Raw genomic sequence first — 15,469 nt, 5'->3', positions numbered from 1 at the left:
TACCTGAAAGTTATTTCAAGGATTCCCCTATGTTCCAAAAAAAATTAGAAAGGCTGGTATAGGGTGTGTGAATGAATACCTAGTGTTAAAGCAGTTGTAAGGATTTGTTGATCTGGTTGGAGAAGTTCTATGTATGCTTTAAATATTTTAAAAATCAGTGGGTATGTGTTTTAATAAAATATTGTAATCCCTAAATCCTTGTACAACAGCACTCAGAAAGGGAGAAGGAAGAGTGTCACTCAAAGCCAAAGCCATGCTGCATGCACACGTGCTAACAAAAACCTGGTTGAATGGAAGACAGAGCAATGCTCTTTTTATTGTTATATCACAAGTTAGGGATAGAAAGATGACTAGGCTATACTGGTGAACTGCAGTGGAGAAAATGAGGGTCCAGAAGTGCTGTGTTATTTAAGAACTTGATTGACAAAAATAAGTCTGTGGCAGGTAGGAAAAAAATCTAAAAACAGGAGGAAAACCATGGCTTATGTTCATTTAGTTATTGTCTACTTAAAATGTGACCTCCTAACCTTTTATCTGTAGCTCATCTTAAACTTAACCTTTAATTTACTTCCTAATGCTCCCTAGCATGCCCCATGCCAGGAAGGGATTGGGATTTGTTTTTTAGCTTTGGGATTGAACTAAACTAATTGAAACTTCCCTAATTGGTAATGACAATCCCTGTGAGCTAAAAGTGCACCATGCATCATGTTCTCCAGTACCATAGAGGTCATGGAGGTCCAATAAAGTTGGTGTTTTCCTAAAAAACACAGCTTATTGGAACTTTTTGACATATGTATGCTAATAAAGTTTATAAAAGATGAATTCAAAGAAGCAATGCCCTTTAACCCGGTCTTGGCTTTTTAAAATAAGTCAACTCTTACACGTTTCCTCTCCCAGGTACCCTATAACTTGGAGAGATAAGGCAGCATTGTCTTGTAAAACATAGATCTTTATCTACATGAAGCCTATTTCTCCGTACTATGAAGCCTATTTCTCCATACTTGGGTATTTTAGGATACATTCACAGCTAACACAGGTTCTGATTAAGGCTATCATCACTCCCCTGATTAAAGCTGAAATATAGTAATTATAATTCTGTAAAACGTCTTTTCTTGACATATTTCTGAACGTTTTGCTGAGCAATTCAATCAAACATGATACAATATTCATGATTTAATTTCTCTCTTGGTGTAAATATCATTTTTTTTTTTTTCATTTTAAAGAATATTCTTTAACTCAGTTACAGCTTGTCAAGATAATGCACAAAGTTTGAGCTGCATTTAATCCCTTGGAGACATTAGTACCCATTAATACAGTAAAAAAAGGAATAATTGCAGCTAAAGTCTCACCCACAGCGAACCAATCTTGTCCTATAGTGCCGTGTATTAACTTGTAATTTAACAAGTCAGACTCACAGCGCACGTAACGTGGATTAATGCACTTAAGGTGCATTGTATGAATTAGTTATCCTATAAATATTATGATTAACACCATGCTGTTACACTCACCAAGAGTCACCATGTCCTATGAATAGGTAATTCTTTAGGTATTCTTATAATTACTATTAACATTTGACTTTTTTTTCTAATAATAAAACACAACTAAACCAAATGTGTGTTGTGTATTACCTGTAGATTTATATTCCCTCCTTTTTGTAAGGCCATTATTTATTGTAAAATTTGCTTAATGAATTAAGTTTTGACACATTTTTATTTGCCATAGTTACACAAGGAAACATCATGTTCAAATTTGCTGAATCCTACCTCTAGCATCTGTCTGAGACATAAACACTTCAATCAGTGCACTTACATAATAACGTCTGAAATATTCATTACATAAGAAACCACCTAAACATGCAGCGTTTTCAGTATTCTGTTTTTTATGGAGATGTAAAGCTCATGGTGAACCAATTGCCAACTTAGCCAAATGCAACACCTAGACACAAATTCTGAATTGGACTGGACAGTCAGCGATTTTATAGGTTTTTCTCAGGTCCAGCTCCCCACTTTGTGTTTACCAGTATTTTTTTTTCTAGTTTTGGTTCTGTGCTTGGCATAAAACAGAATTGAAGAACTCAATGTGTTTTTGACCTGTAAACAAAACCTAATCCTTAGCCTGATCTTTCATCTTTACCTGATCCTGACACTTGACCTGACTTAACCTACCTATCATTGCATAAACCTTTCAACCTCATGCTCAAAGATTAACCTTCAAAATCATTCTAGCCCTTACCTAAAATCATTTTGACCCTAACACATTAATTGTATACTGCTATGTATATTTGTAGCTGCTCTGTAAAAAAAATAAAATATATGCTTCAAGAGTACCCGTGACCAGTAAATGTACAGTGGAATATTTACATATTTTTTCAAAGCGGGACAAAAACAAGCCCCCACTGATCTTTGTAGCTGTTGGCACTGTGGAGTTTTGGGGTTTGTATGCCTCATACATCACAGCTGACGCACCGACTTCATTGTTTGTAATAAAGCTTCTTTATTGCTGGATAAAAATATGTATTTTTAACAACCAGTAAATGGGTATTCTTATTAAGATTAGGAATACTTATTGGCCATAGTCTGGGCTCCAGTTCCTGTCTTCATGAAACCATCTTTATTTAAGAACTAATAGTACTGAAGACAAGTAACACTGTCTATTCTGTACATAGTGAGTTTGCTATGTACTGGTTATAGTGAGAGAGTTAGAGATGGTTAAGTATAAAAAGACAACAAAATATTTTTCCACCTTGATAACCCCCTGAGATTGGAAGGTTCTCTTCATAAACTGTATCTTAGTGACTGTATCAACAGACAGGAAAAAAAGCAGATACAACCTGTGCTGTTAATAAAAATTATTGTGCATTTGGCCAGTTTTTCTCCTCTCCAAACAGGTAATTTATCAATATGTTTTGTTTGTATCATAAAGCAGTTAATGGCAAGTGAAGTATATATTAACTGTTATGTTTAACTCTCAGAAAAGTTCTTTAGAAAGTGCCAGGCAGAGCAGGGACCTGTAAGGAGAAGGAGGCAGATCTGTGGTTGGTGACAGAGGAGTTCTCCTCTCCCCTGTCACTGCCCCTGTTGTTGGACATCTGCTTCTGCTCTGCCACTTTTTTTTTTTACAAACAAATGTATTTTGTATACAAAGTATTAATGAATCATAAATGTTTTATAATTTAGAGAAGTAACATCTAGCATACTTTTAATTATATAAAATCATAATGTTAGTATTCCACATTTACCTTGTATTTACCTGTACACCAGCCCCCTCATGTCTATTTGTCCCTGTGTCTTTTAGGGGATCACGGTGATCATCAGGGACTAAAAAATTGAACCTCCCTAAAGTCTGTTGGATAAGGAGGATTCTCCTTGAAATAAGTAGACTGTGTATTAATTCTTTATAGGGTAGCTTTTTTTTTAATGATTTTAAAATTGCCGAAGGGGTCACTTTTAAACAAACTTAACGTAACAAATACGTTCCACCTAGTGGTCCAAGCGAACCTTAAATATAAAAATCAATGCCCATTTTTTATGTAGTCCCCATTGCTAAAACACTTTAAAAAATGTTAAAAAGTTAGATAAGATGGTTACTATTCTCAATATTCCAACTACAGCAGGTAGGTAGGTAGGTAGGGTTGATATCATCCTCCTGGTGAGATCGCAGGGAGAAGGTGATTCAGAATTGTGGATAAGCATTTATACCTACCTACCTACCATTGCATAAACCTAACTTTTAACCTCATGCTCAAAGATTAACCTTCAACATCATCCTAACCCTTACCTAAAATCTACCTAACACTTACATTAAATGTATAATGCTATGTATATTTGTAGCTGCCCTCAAACAAAAAAAAGCTGGAATTGGAGTACTCTGGGATCTCATCAACAGAATAATGACACCAGCCCCTACCCTAATGATGAGAAAAGGTGACAATATTATTTTTTTTTTCTCCTACAGACGTTAAAAGATCTACTTTATCAGAAAAAAAACTTGCACTTTATTACAGAAAAGATTGAAAGCCCGTACACCAACACCGTTCCTCCTGTTTTATCGGCCAGGTTGCAAGTACATCCCAGCTTATCTATGATGTCCATTGGTTTGCATTGCTGGATGTCTGGTAAAGCTTGACCCTTTCTCTGTAAAAGTGGAATATCTAAAATACACTGTGGCTGCCTACACATAGAGTTAAGAAATGTGATACTGAATTAATTTGGGTCTCCTAACAACGTACACTTGTAGTTTTGACAAGTGTGGATGTGAGGACAGGATTTAAATTATATAGTACTGTTCACGCTGTCCTAAACATTTTGATTGCCTTCACCAAGCTGTCTGACCAGTGTCACTGTTGTGATAGGTTTGGAATTATGAAAAGCCTTTACTATGAAATCAAATAGTGCTCTTGATGATGTTAAAGAATATTTTGAACAGAGGAATTTTTCCGATTTTTGGGTTAGGGTAGGAGAGATAACTTGTATAATCATTTACAAAGATGAAACCTGATCTGTGCTGTTTGTTTTTTCTTCCTTATGTACCCATCTATTGGCTGATTACAAATAATATGTCTGTAAATTTGGATCTGAAAATGTTCTGCACAAAACAATGTATGACTTGGCAGGGGCTGTTAAGGAGGGCTTCCTAATAGGAAACATAGCAACTCAAACACTATGGTCAAGTCAGGATGTAATCCATGTTAGCTCACCAGCTACTTAAGAGTTCCAGCCTCTGGAATTCCAAAATTCCAAAATTCACTTACCAGTACATACTCAAGCGAGCAAAGGTCTACTGAGAACCTTGACTTTAAAGTTCTCTTTTTCTTCTACACATTTACACTGTCTTCACCCCGGTGAATTCCAGATCTGCTTCCACTTCTCCAACAATCTCATTCCATGGTGATCTTACATTATTCTTCCACCTGAATTTCTCATTAGAAGTTTCTTCAGATTCCTTCCTTGCTTTAATTGTTGGACATGCATCCCAATTTTTAAATCTTGATTGTGATAACTAGTTCTGACTCGATGGACTCCTTGTACAGTGTTCTAGATTTTTCATTTCTGTCCCTTTAATATCCATCACCTCAATTATACCCTATATTTTATTCCAGAATCCTACCATATATTATCATACCCTATATCATTGTCGTCATAGATTTTACCATGCAAAAAGCTAATGAATGGCTACTTTGCCCAAAACCTTGTGCAATTTTGGTGCTATGATGAAAAATAAATAGCAAAATCCCAAAATGGTTTTGGTGTACTCAGGTTTTTAACTGATGTTATAAACCAATAGCCACACATTCCTAAATCCCTTTTCCCTGCATATGCTGGTATAAATATTAAAGGCATTTTTCCAACAAGTGTTTAATAATCATTATTACGGACCAGATAGGCTGCCTCCAGCCTTCAACTTGGATCCTAGCTGTAGGATAGAGTATGTTGATAAGATGTAACCAACTAGTGCACATATACAATATTAGTGTATTAAACTTATATATATATATATATATATATATATATATATGTAAGTTATATATTTAAGTTATATATAACTTAAATATATAATTTAAAGCTTGGTATCTGTTCAATACAATGCTAAAAAAAAAATTGATCAGCAAAACTTTTGTGAGCTTTTTTGCTTCCGGTACACTGTGACTGTGCTGTTTACTACTGCTACTCCTATTAGTTTACAGTGTATTATACTCCCCATGTTATAAAAAATGGAAAGATGAATCTCTGTAGTACAAATCTGGTTGTGCTGCCTATAGTGACTATTGCTCATCCATAGATGCAACACTGTGATTATTGTCACCCTAGCACAAAGAAAGCTTGAAAAGAGAAAACTAATGTAACCACAACATTTATGGACTGGTAAACTGCAGGATACTTCATTCGGGATGGGTTTAGGTACATTTTAATTACAGGAAATCGGGTCATGACTGTAGATGGGTTGTGGGACAGTCTATTACATTGCATAGTGATGTCATCCTGACATGTTTTAGCTGCTTTAATGTGGATACGGCTACACCTAGAACTATTGGTTTTCCAGAATGGTGTGGCAGCTTGTGGTATTAAAGGACAGGTAATGTGTTCTGGCTTTGGAATAAATGAGCTTTATCAGAATTGTAACTATCTGGTTACTTTGTATCCTACCAGAAAGATTACATCATGATAATAGCAAGGCTTCAAATTCTGAAAATGATCTCACTGGCATAAAATGGCATCACTGGTAACATGATGTCAAGGCCAAACGTGTCAGCTCAATTATAATGCGTTCTGGATCATTCATGGTAATGAAGGAATGGAAGATGAAATAAATATTTGTGTGTAACAACGTTGTGCGTTAAGTAGAAACCACGGCTCATCTAAGTTAATTGATTGTAGCTACAAGCCCGGCATCTCGAAAATAAATGTAATTTCCCCGGCTGCCTGTAAAAATTAATCAATATATCCCAAGAGATTACTTCCTGGCTAAATTGCTTCAAAGAAATTAGACCAACCATTGTGTACAAATGGAGCTGCTTTCACCCTCTGCAATTTCTCTGCGACTTTGTTTTTCACCTTTTATTCTAATTTTTCATTCAGTTTGATGTAATTGTAATTGGAGCCCGTGAGTACATATTTGGCCCTGCGGATTTTATTTAGATGCTAATTTAATTAGGGCTCTATATAGACAGAGCATAACTTGATGACAATAATAATGCATTAGCAGCCTGTGTGTGTTCAGCCTTTTCTATATGTCGCTTTGGAATATTTATTTTTCATGATTGGTATCGATGGTTTTTTCCACTACACGTATAAAATAGGTGGAAGTTGTCATTATCTCACATGGAATAGTCACTGCTGCGCAACATCACACCAACTGCTTATTGCACAATGCTTTCCCAATGCAAATCTAAAAGCAATTAGCCAATGCATTTCTAGAAAGCGCATGGTATAAGCAAAAAGTTTTAAAAAAACGCAGGTAACACAGCATGGCACAGCTTAAGTTAAATATTTCCAGTGCATTGCATTGTAGTGTGAACAAGTCTTTAATGGGTTTAGTAAACAGAAAAGCAGACTACATAAGCTAAATGCCAGAATGAAAAATGGATCAGAAAACAGATATTCTGTACCCCAAGTGACTTGAGTTTGAGTGAAAAGTACCTTTTAATAGGGTCAGTTCTGCCCCCTTTTGCTTGCTTTTGTGCCCAGTTCTGTCTACCAATGTATCTTCTAAATTCCCATTTTTTTCTGCTCACCTTCCCATCAATTGTACTGAGTATCCAGGTCTCAATACCTGCCCTGTGTTTACCTGAGTGTTCAGTACTGGCACCTTGTCCCTGTGTTTGCCTAAATGCCCAGTGGCCAACTTTCCTATCCTTGTTTTCCTGAGTGTCCAGGTCAGCCCATCTGTCCCTATGTCTTCCTGAGTGCCTAATTACAAATAACTACCTATGTGTCTTCCTCAGTATGTTATACCCACCTTCTCTGTGTCTTCCTGAATGCCCTTTTCTGCCTATCTGCCACTGTATCATGCCAAGGTTCCAATTCTACCCACCTATACTTATGTCTTCCTGAGTGCCCAGTTCTTCCCACATATCCTTATGTCATCCTAAATTCCAAGTTCTGATCTTCTGCCCTTTGCCTTCTTGGGTTCATTTTATAATATGGTGGAGTAAAACATTCTTGCTGAGCTTTGAGATCAGGCTTTGGGGTCAACAATTCAACAAATGGCTATCTGCCAAAACTGAAATAATATCAGTATTTAGATGGTATATTTATTTATATTCTAATGATCCTATTGACTAGTAGATGCATGTGCATTCATGAACAGACCAATTTCAGGCAGCTTCAGATCATGATGTTCTTGACAAATTGCTACTTTAAGCTTACCACTCATTGGATATTTTTTTCCAAAATTGAAATTTGTCATTTGCATGCATCATCCATGAACTATTTCACTTGGGTTTTGAAAATTTCTTTTGCGTTCATTGAAATTTAAATCATGGTTACAAATCTTTCCATTTGAGGCATTTTGTTCCTACATGTTATAATATGGAAAAAGAATATTATGTAATAGGAAAACATTATTTGATAAACCAAAAAATTAAATCATACTGATCGCTTTTGCTTCCTTAGGTGAATTGAAAATGAAATTATTGAATCATGTCTGAACCCAGATCTATTTTTTTACAGGTCTGGTTTAAAACATGCATAGATACAATTACTTTTATAACTAGATGCAATTTCTCCAAAAATACTTATACTGCACGTATAGTCCTTTCCAGAATAGGAAGTGAAAGCTGATCGTAGTGAGAGGTGACAGTGGACAGTGGAGTTGTGCTGAGGTTGGGTGGACCTTTGGGGACTTTTTGGGATTGGAGTTTATGGTGCAGGGATGATCCAAAATAAAAGGAGATGGGCTACCTTCTTTGCCCCAACTCCTGTTCTTCCTGTTGCAGCTGCTCTATAAACTGTTTTATGGTCAAGCAGAATTTATATTTTTGTCAATGCTAACAGGCCACTCTCGCATGCTTTCTGTGGTTCTGACATTTCAGGTCATTTCACATTTAGTGTAATACTTCCCCTGTCATTGAAAAAACAAGGCGGGAGGGGGTAATTTTCACAGCTTACATTTCTCAGGACAGATGGGTGTGACAAAACCAATACATTACAAATCAGTGTTTACTACAGTGGTATTAAAAGTCCATGTTGAATTTTGCCAAATAGGTCCACTTTCAGTGCATCTATAAAAAGAATTCTTCCAGTGTGTGAAATGGGCCTTTATGAGAACACTTTAGGATTTTGCCCTTCTGAAGGAATTTTTTTTAAATCCCGATCCAACACCATTCCGGAAGGACCTCTTTATAAAAGACTTCTCCAGTAGTGGCTTCAGAAAGGCGAGTTCCTCACTTCGGTCAACTTCAACCAAGCAGCTGTTGAGCAAGATGAGACAGTGTTCTGATTTCCCGGAGGACTGGAAAAAGACACAAACATTGTAACTGTAGTGTGTGTATGTGTGTGTGTGTGTGTGTGTATATATATATATATATATATATATATATATATATATATTTATTCAAAAAAACTATCACGAAACAAACCAAAACATTTGCCTCGGGCTATGGTGGGCTGATTGGAACACATTTTAATATATTCAAATCATTTGATAAATTCACAGTAACATCTGATCTGAATGACATAAACCATGGCAGCCGTTGAGCCACTCAGAAGTCAGGGGTTTTCATATAGCACAGTTTTGACTGGCTGGTACTTTTAGCCATTTACAGCTGACCCATATGATTGAGAAAATAATTTATTTTAACAACTCCCCTGTAGATTGTGCCAAAGATTCAAGGCTGTCCCACATACATTGTTTTGTCTGGTGTTTGCCCAGTTCTAATATGGGGACTACAGTCTATTTACCATCTATGTTGTGGACATAGGAAAAGAGGAATGGACACCATTTCTAACTATTTCATCCCATAAAAGGCACTGTGGTATCGGTCCACAAAGACAAAGAAACAACAAAGAAAATAGTCGCCAAGTACCAGTCTCTGATGGCATAAAACTTTTATTACAGAAACATACTACATTTACTCCTAGTGCACACAACTTTACACAGAATAGAAAAACCACCCCTAGGCAAGCCACTTTTCTCCCTATACATCTATATGGATAAAATATGATTCATATATATGAACTTAAATTTTGGTGAAGAACATTTTTGTTTATTGATTGGTGGAGTGGTTAGAGGATTATCTGTTTTATTCACCAAATTCAATCTGTTTATGCATAAAAATAAAAACTGGCTTATTAAAAAGGCATATGAAATTTACAAGTAACCCATCATTGTCAACTGCAAAAAGATCACAGGTATATACACCCACAATATTATACTTATAAATGCATATAAACTTATAAATGAATATAGGTACATTGGGTCTTCATCCATCCCAGTACTTCATAATCTAAAATAAGTCCATCACTGATGTGCCAAAGATTTTAGTTGACCCTTGTGGGAGTACAAAATCCCTGACTATTGGAAAGCAATGGGGGATTCAACCTAATGGACTCAAGTTAAACCAAAAATATCAGTGTAAAGTGGACTTGGACAAGTTAGTTGGATGCAAGCCTTTTGTGATGATCTTTACATGCCGTCATCTATCTGTATCAGTAGCAATGCCTCTCTCCGACCATCATTTCCAAGTAAGAAAAGGTTGAATGTATTAATCATGAAACACTGCACTGTGTGATAAAAGTCACTTTACTAAAATATCTCATATAAATGACTATATTACTAAGCCAGGCTTAATTAATTGCATTTGGAATAATAGGATGAGGTCTGCCGTCTATCACCCCATGCTAGGAAGATCTGTTTCATAAGACCAAGGTCTGGCTGGTTCACTGAAATTTCAAAAGATAGTCGCTTACCTACAATGTGGTAATTAATAGCCAAAAACTTGAAGTGATTGTTAACTTCCTTTATTAGGAAAACTTCAGAAAATATATATAGCTGAACCAGGTGAAGAAGGTTAAGAATGTGTCCACATAAATGTAAAAGACCACCATTGTGGACAGGAATTTGCAAGTAGACCTATCGCCTATCATCTACTTGATAGTGATACACCAGTCATGTACTCAAGATTTCCACACTTTTTCATTCTGCCTCCTCTCCATATGGTATTGTATATAGAGGCTGATCATAAATGTTTTGTTAAATCTATAACCTGTGCTACTATTACTTTCGGTTGTTTCTTGTATGTACCAATTTATCCATATGTACCCATATACCCAATAGGAAAAATAATGAAAAGCCAGGAAAAAAAACAATTGCCTATCGGTATTGCCTGCAAATCTGGAGAGCAGGACCAACCCTTAAAAGTCTTGGTATGGGGCCATAGTGCCCAAATTCACCACCCTACCCTACATGCATTTGGACTGACCAAGTCTGTTGCAGTAGCACTGACTAACTTGTAAGGGTAGAGCGAAATGTGCGCAGTCAACGTAAAATTTCTGTAATTAATTGAATTATGTATCATTTTTTATTTTTGGTGGGTGAGTAATTGTTTCAGTAGAAGAGAGTGAGGTTTCCTCTATTTCCCATCCAATAGAATTGAGCATGAAATAGACAATGCACAATTATTCACTTGTATTCTGTAAAAATATTTTGAAGCATTGAGCTGCCATCTGCAACCTACCATCAAGCTACCAAAAACTGCCCATTAAGCTGTTGCTATTACAAACAATTTGTTCTGTTGATCTAGAGATTTTATTCACTTTATCATGTTATCCAAGGTTGCCTATGTAAATATTGGCTTACACAAAGTTTCACACCTTTAGCATACTATGCAACTGCCCCAGAGGGGCTGAGTAACGGGTCTTGTGACCATAGAGTGTGCTTGCCAAGCTTCCTAGGATGAGTCTTATTAAAAGTGAGGTGTGCTTATGTGTCCTTCCCTCTAATAGCTTGGGATGCCTTCACTGACTTTGGACCTTCACAAACCACTTACTAGACCACCACATTCCTATCATTAGCTTTCCACCAAGTCCAACATAACACATAATACCCAAAAAGCTCTCCATGACACACTGGCCAGATACATTGATGCAGAGTTTCTTTTTTTATGTCCACACTGTTCATCTCATAATGCTCAAAATAACGGTAAAACTATAAAACAATGTACCCCTTGCTGTAAATTACAATGATATTATAATTAATCACTGTAGGGTATAAATTCATAAGTGTATAAGAAGATAGGCCAGTGTAGAGAGGTTTGAGAACTATTGCGCATCTGTCCCTTATGAACTGGTCCTGTGCAGTGCTTACCATCCTATTCATAATAATCAGGATTACAGTGAAACCTTTCTGGTTAGTGGAATTCTGTAATTGGATAAGGACAGGGCACCTGACTTTGACTGGTACCAAAACCAGGCTTTATATTACCATTTATTTTTTTAACACAGAACTTTTATTCATTTCTGTACTTCTATAGCAGCTTTAGAGTCCCTAAGATGACATAGTAAATCACTATGTTTTATAAATGTGTACTGCTTTTTATTGAACCCCTAAGAAATGTTTTGGCTGCAGTTGCACTGTAATATTCTTAATAATGTTCTGAATAGTTCTTTTCTTTAGTTTATTTCCTTTTATAGTTATAGAAGTTATTTCCTCTAAAATACTGCAGATTTCACAGGCATTTTATATATATACATATACAGTTAGGTCCAAAAATATTTAGACAGAGACAACTTTTTTCTAATTTTGAAAAATTGAGGAACTAAAGCCTTTTTTTACACACTCACTTCATTTCAGGGGCTCAAAAGTAATTGGACAATTGACTCAAAGGCTATTCCATGGGCTGGTGTGGGCAATACCTTTGTTATGTCATTATCAATTAGGCAGATTAAAGGCCTGGAGTTGATTTGAGGGGGCTGCTTATATGTGGAACATTTCCCTGTGAACATACAACATGCGGTCGAAGGAGCTCTCCATGCAGGTAAAACACACCATTCTTAAGCTGCAAAAACAGAAAAAACCCATCCGAGAAATTGCTACAATATTAAGAGTGGCAACACCCACAGTTTGGTATATCATGAGAAAGAAACAAAGCACTGGTGAACTCAGCAACACCCAAAGACCTGGATATTCATGGAAGACAACAGTGGTGGATGATCGCAGAATAATTCCAGTGGTGAAGAGAAACCCCTTCACAACAGCCAACCAAGTGAACAACACTTTCCAGGAAGTAGGCGTATCGATATCCAAGTCTACCATAAAGAGAAGACCAGCATAAACAACCAATATCTTGAAATTGGACGAAGTAGATGAATCATTTTAGCATGGCTTTTCTCCCAAATAGCGTTTGTCCGTGGCTTTTTTTGTCATTAGTAAGTAAGTAAGTAATTTTATTATGTTGCTAGGTAACTTGTACTGATTATAAAAAAAATATATATATATATATATATATAAATACATAATAATAATAATTGGCTGCAGATGCCAGGAGGAAGATGCCTGAATAACGGGAAGCTAGTAAAAAAAATCCCTTGATTATCTTTCAGTTCAAAATTAAAACCATACATTCCTTGTCTGTCACAAATGCTTCAGAAATTAATGCCATAAGCAAACAATGTATAATAGACCTACATTTCTAGTAACAGGTTCACTTTAAACCATTTCCCTATTGAGTCATATTATATTCACAGAGAATCACCATTTTTTATTATCTGTCAGTGCCTAAAAATGATCCATGCCTCCAAATCTTGTCAAACTGTATACTTCATCTGTTGTTGTTTTGCATTTTATCTGGATACAACATCCTTATTTAGTATTTGTGAATACTTGTTATATTTGTTCATATGTTTTGTTCTGCTTTTATTTGTCAAGAAAGTTGCATGAAGAAGGAGCCTGGGGTTAAAGTTTTGCACACAATTAGTTGGTTACTTAAACCCCCCCCCCTCTTTCATCAGAACTGCATCGTTAAGAAGATTCTCAATTTGACCGGCAATTTAGTGGGATTTGTAAATAAATGGCCACCTTGAAATCTAATATTGATAAAATAGGTTTATTTTCAAATAAATATAACAGCGTGGACTGAGAGGATAGTGACAGCTAAAGCTGACAGGATGCAGCTGTCACACTGCAAAACAGTGAGTTAAAGGACTCCTGTACTCCAGCTACACTAGTGGCATATTAATTTTATTATTATTATTATTATTATTATTATTATTAATATTATTAATAAACAGGATTTATATAGCGCCAACATATTACACAGCGCTGTACATTAAATATCCTCCCAGAATGTTCCCAGAAGGGTATTGATTAAAGAAGGAAGCCTGTACCAAAGAAATACAGAGATTGTCATTGCTGACCTCTCCTTAAAAAAATGTGGGTTGCCTAGTTGTCATTATGATTAAGGGGCTTTTTTATATTTTTTAAATTATCCCTTCTGAATCTTTTTAATAACAGAGGAACCCCTTCCCAATGGGGAAGTAAGTCTCCTAAATTGGTGGCCAGTGGAAAGAACGCCCCCCTACAATATTAGTCATGCAGCTGGTTCTTCCAAATGGTGTTGGCCCATGAACCTTTACCTAGTGGTGTTGGCCTCTTACCTCATCTAATAGGAGGTCAATCAGTAATGCAGCAGAAAAAGGCTGTCCAAAGTCTTTGACCTCAAACAGGTATTCACATAAGGAGTTCCAGCATGCATTTAAATTAATAAAAGCAAAAAAGCAAGAGTATAGAATTGGTGTTTTAGAGGGAAAAGTTAAATGTTCTTTAACAGGACATGCAATGTTTCCCAAATCATGACAGTTTGCATTCTACTATATATAGTTGTATATATGTTACCCACCCTATTATATATTGGTCTTTCAATAGAACAGGCAACTATTTGGCACAACCTACTGTAATTGCTGAGGCACATTTTTTTTTTTTTCTTGCAGTTTTTATTAATTTTTTTTTGTTTTAAGTTAAAGCAAAATAACACAAACAAGGAACATACAACTGGAGATAAAGGTAAGCTGGGGCACATTTTAACAGCTACAATAGTAAAATACAGAACACGACTACAATAGTACAGAACAGTACTATCAACACGGCACGACTATCGACTTTGTACAGCGCTGCGTAATATGATGGCACTATATAAATACTGTATAATAATAATAACCCCATTTTGCATGTTTGACACTTACCATCAAAGTCAGTCCAGGCTGATACCATATATGCATTGTAGATATCCAGAAGATGAGCACAAAATGAAATTTGGATACACTATGACACACAAAAACAGACAAATAAATTAATATACACAACACAATTGGTGTAAAAAAAAATATACATTACATTAATGTTTAATGTCTATTTATCTGCAGAGTCTCTTACCTGCTTGGCTGTCTTCCTTCCATAGTGAACAGGCATTTGAATTATCTAACATCCTAACACTCGTAGGGCATTTATACTCTCTGCCTGGGTCATTGTGGCACACTGTAGGATGTCTCATTGATGACGAGGTGGCCTTTAATGAATGTTAAAAGGCGGAAATGCGACCAAAGATGAGACTTTTCTCCAGCAGAAAATTTGTGGCCTTTAGAAACGGGCACCTGTCAAGCTGCCATTGCAAAAGTAGAGAAAGTACTGGAGATGAACTGATATTTTCCTGCTAAACTTAGCATGGCAAAGTACAACTGAATGTGTCATGTCTGTAAATGTTAACTGAGTAACTGGTACTGCCACCACTTTCCATGTGTACTTTTGTCGAGCCTGTCATAGACTTTCCATAGTATTTCATTCTACACTAGCTGTTTAGGAAATAGCACCAAAAGTCCAATAGGCTTGGTTCCTCCTTAGCGAAAGTTAAAAAATTAAGCCAAGTTGAAATGTAATAAACAATAATAGCTATCGATTTTCTTAGGTAAGCACCAAAATGTGTCTGCTTGTATTTTTGCAATCAACGATAAATTGTACCTTGTACCTTGGCACAATGTAG

At 36.0% G+C, this 15,469-nt stretch overlaps 1 protein-coding gene across 1 annotated transcript; it reads right to left on the bottom strand.

The window, feature by feature from the left end:
- Nucleotides 1-8,769: 8,769 nt before the first annotated feature.
- On the bottom strand, nt 8,770-14,888 carry NPS (neuropeptide S). Its single transcript, XM_072424839.1, has 3 exons — nt 14,866-14,888; nt 14,676-14,754; nt 8,770-8,949 (listed from the first exon to the last, which is right to left on the bottom strand). Exons 1-3 carry the CDS (start codon nt 14,886-14,888, stop codon nt 8,770-8,772), a joined length of 282 nt encoding a protein of 93 aa, XP_072280940.1.
- Between the last annotated feature and the right edge of the window lie 581 nt (nt 14,889-15,469).

The sequence above is a fragment of the Pyxicephalus adspersus genome, chromosome 10 (assembly GCF_032062135.1).
Source record: "Pyxicephalus adspersus chromosome 10, UCB_Pads_2.0, whole genome shotgun sequence".
Classification (NCBI taxonomy): Eukaryota; Metazoa; Chordata; class Amphibia; order Anura; family Pyxicephalidae; genus Pyxicephalus; species Pyxicephalus adspersus.
The sequence above is the reverse complement of the archived record's forward strand: the minus strand, read 5'-3'. Positions and strand labels throughout refer to the sequence as shown.